The sequence below is a fragment of the Apaloderma vittatum genome, unplaced genomic scaffold (assembly GCF_000703405.1).
Source record: "Apaloderma vittatum isolate BGI_N311 unplaced genomic scaffold, ASM70340v1 scaffold32618, whole genome shotgun sequence".
Lineage (NCBI taxonomy): Eukaryota > Metazoa > Chordata > Aves > Trogoniformes > Trogonidae > Apaloderma > Apaloderma vittatum.
This window is the reverse complement of record NW_009729613.1, coordinates 4,943-5,411: the sequence shown is the minus strand read 5'-3', so window position 1 is coordinate 5,411 and position 469 is coordinate 4,943. Positions and strand designations below refer to the sequence as shown.

At 60.6% G+C, this 469-nt stretch overlaps 1 protein-coding gene across 1 annotated transcript in view; it reads left to right on the top strand.

Annotated features, from left to right (window-relative positions):
• Window positions 1-283: 283 nt before the first annotated feature.
• GRAP (GRB2-related adaptor protein) overlaps window positions 284-469 on the top strand; it is a gene marked incomplete at its 5' end in the record, with an annotated part of 4,021 nt that continues 3,835 nt past the window's right edge. Inside the window, 1 exon segment of the mRNA XM_009874517.1 lies at window positions 284-381. Coding sequence (XP_009872819.1) covers window positions 284-381 — 98 coding nt within the window.

Genomic DNA, 469 nt, shown 5'->3' with positions numbered 1-469 from the left:
TCCCCTCCAAGGGACAGATTTTACCTTCTTTGCTGGCCAGGCTTTGGGGTGATGGCTACGCTCCCCCGAGCTGCCGGCACTCAAACGAACTCTGAGCCGAGGAGGGCTGGGAGGAACATCCCTCTGTACACGTGCCCCCATTTCCCCCCCAAACCACAGAGCCCCCTTTTCCCCACGTTTCGGTGGGGGATGTGGGTGGGTTCTGTGGCAGCTGTGCGGGGCCCTATTGTACCCCTCTCCCAGGGGGTACAACGGCTGGGCTGGCTCCTCCCTGCTCCCTTAGATCCTCAACATGGAAGATGACCAGAACTGGTACAAGGCTGAGCTGTACGGCTGCGAGGGCTTCGTCCCCAAAAACTACATCAAGGTCAAGCCGCACCCGTAAGTACCATCCCACCACACGTGGTAGCACCCACCAGCACCAGGACATCCTCTCCCGCCACCCAGGCAGCGATCCCAACAGAGCATC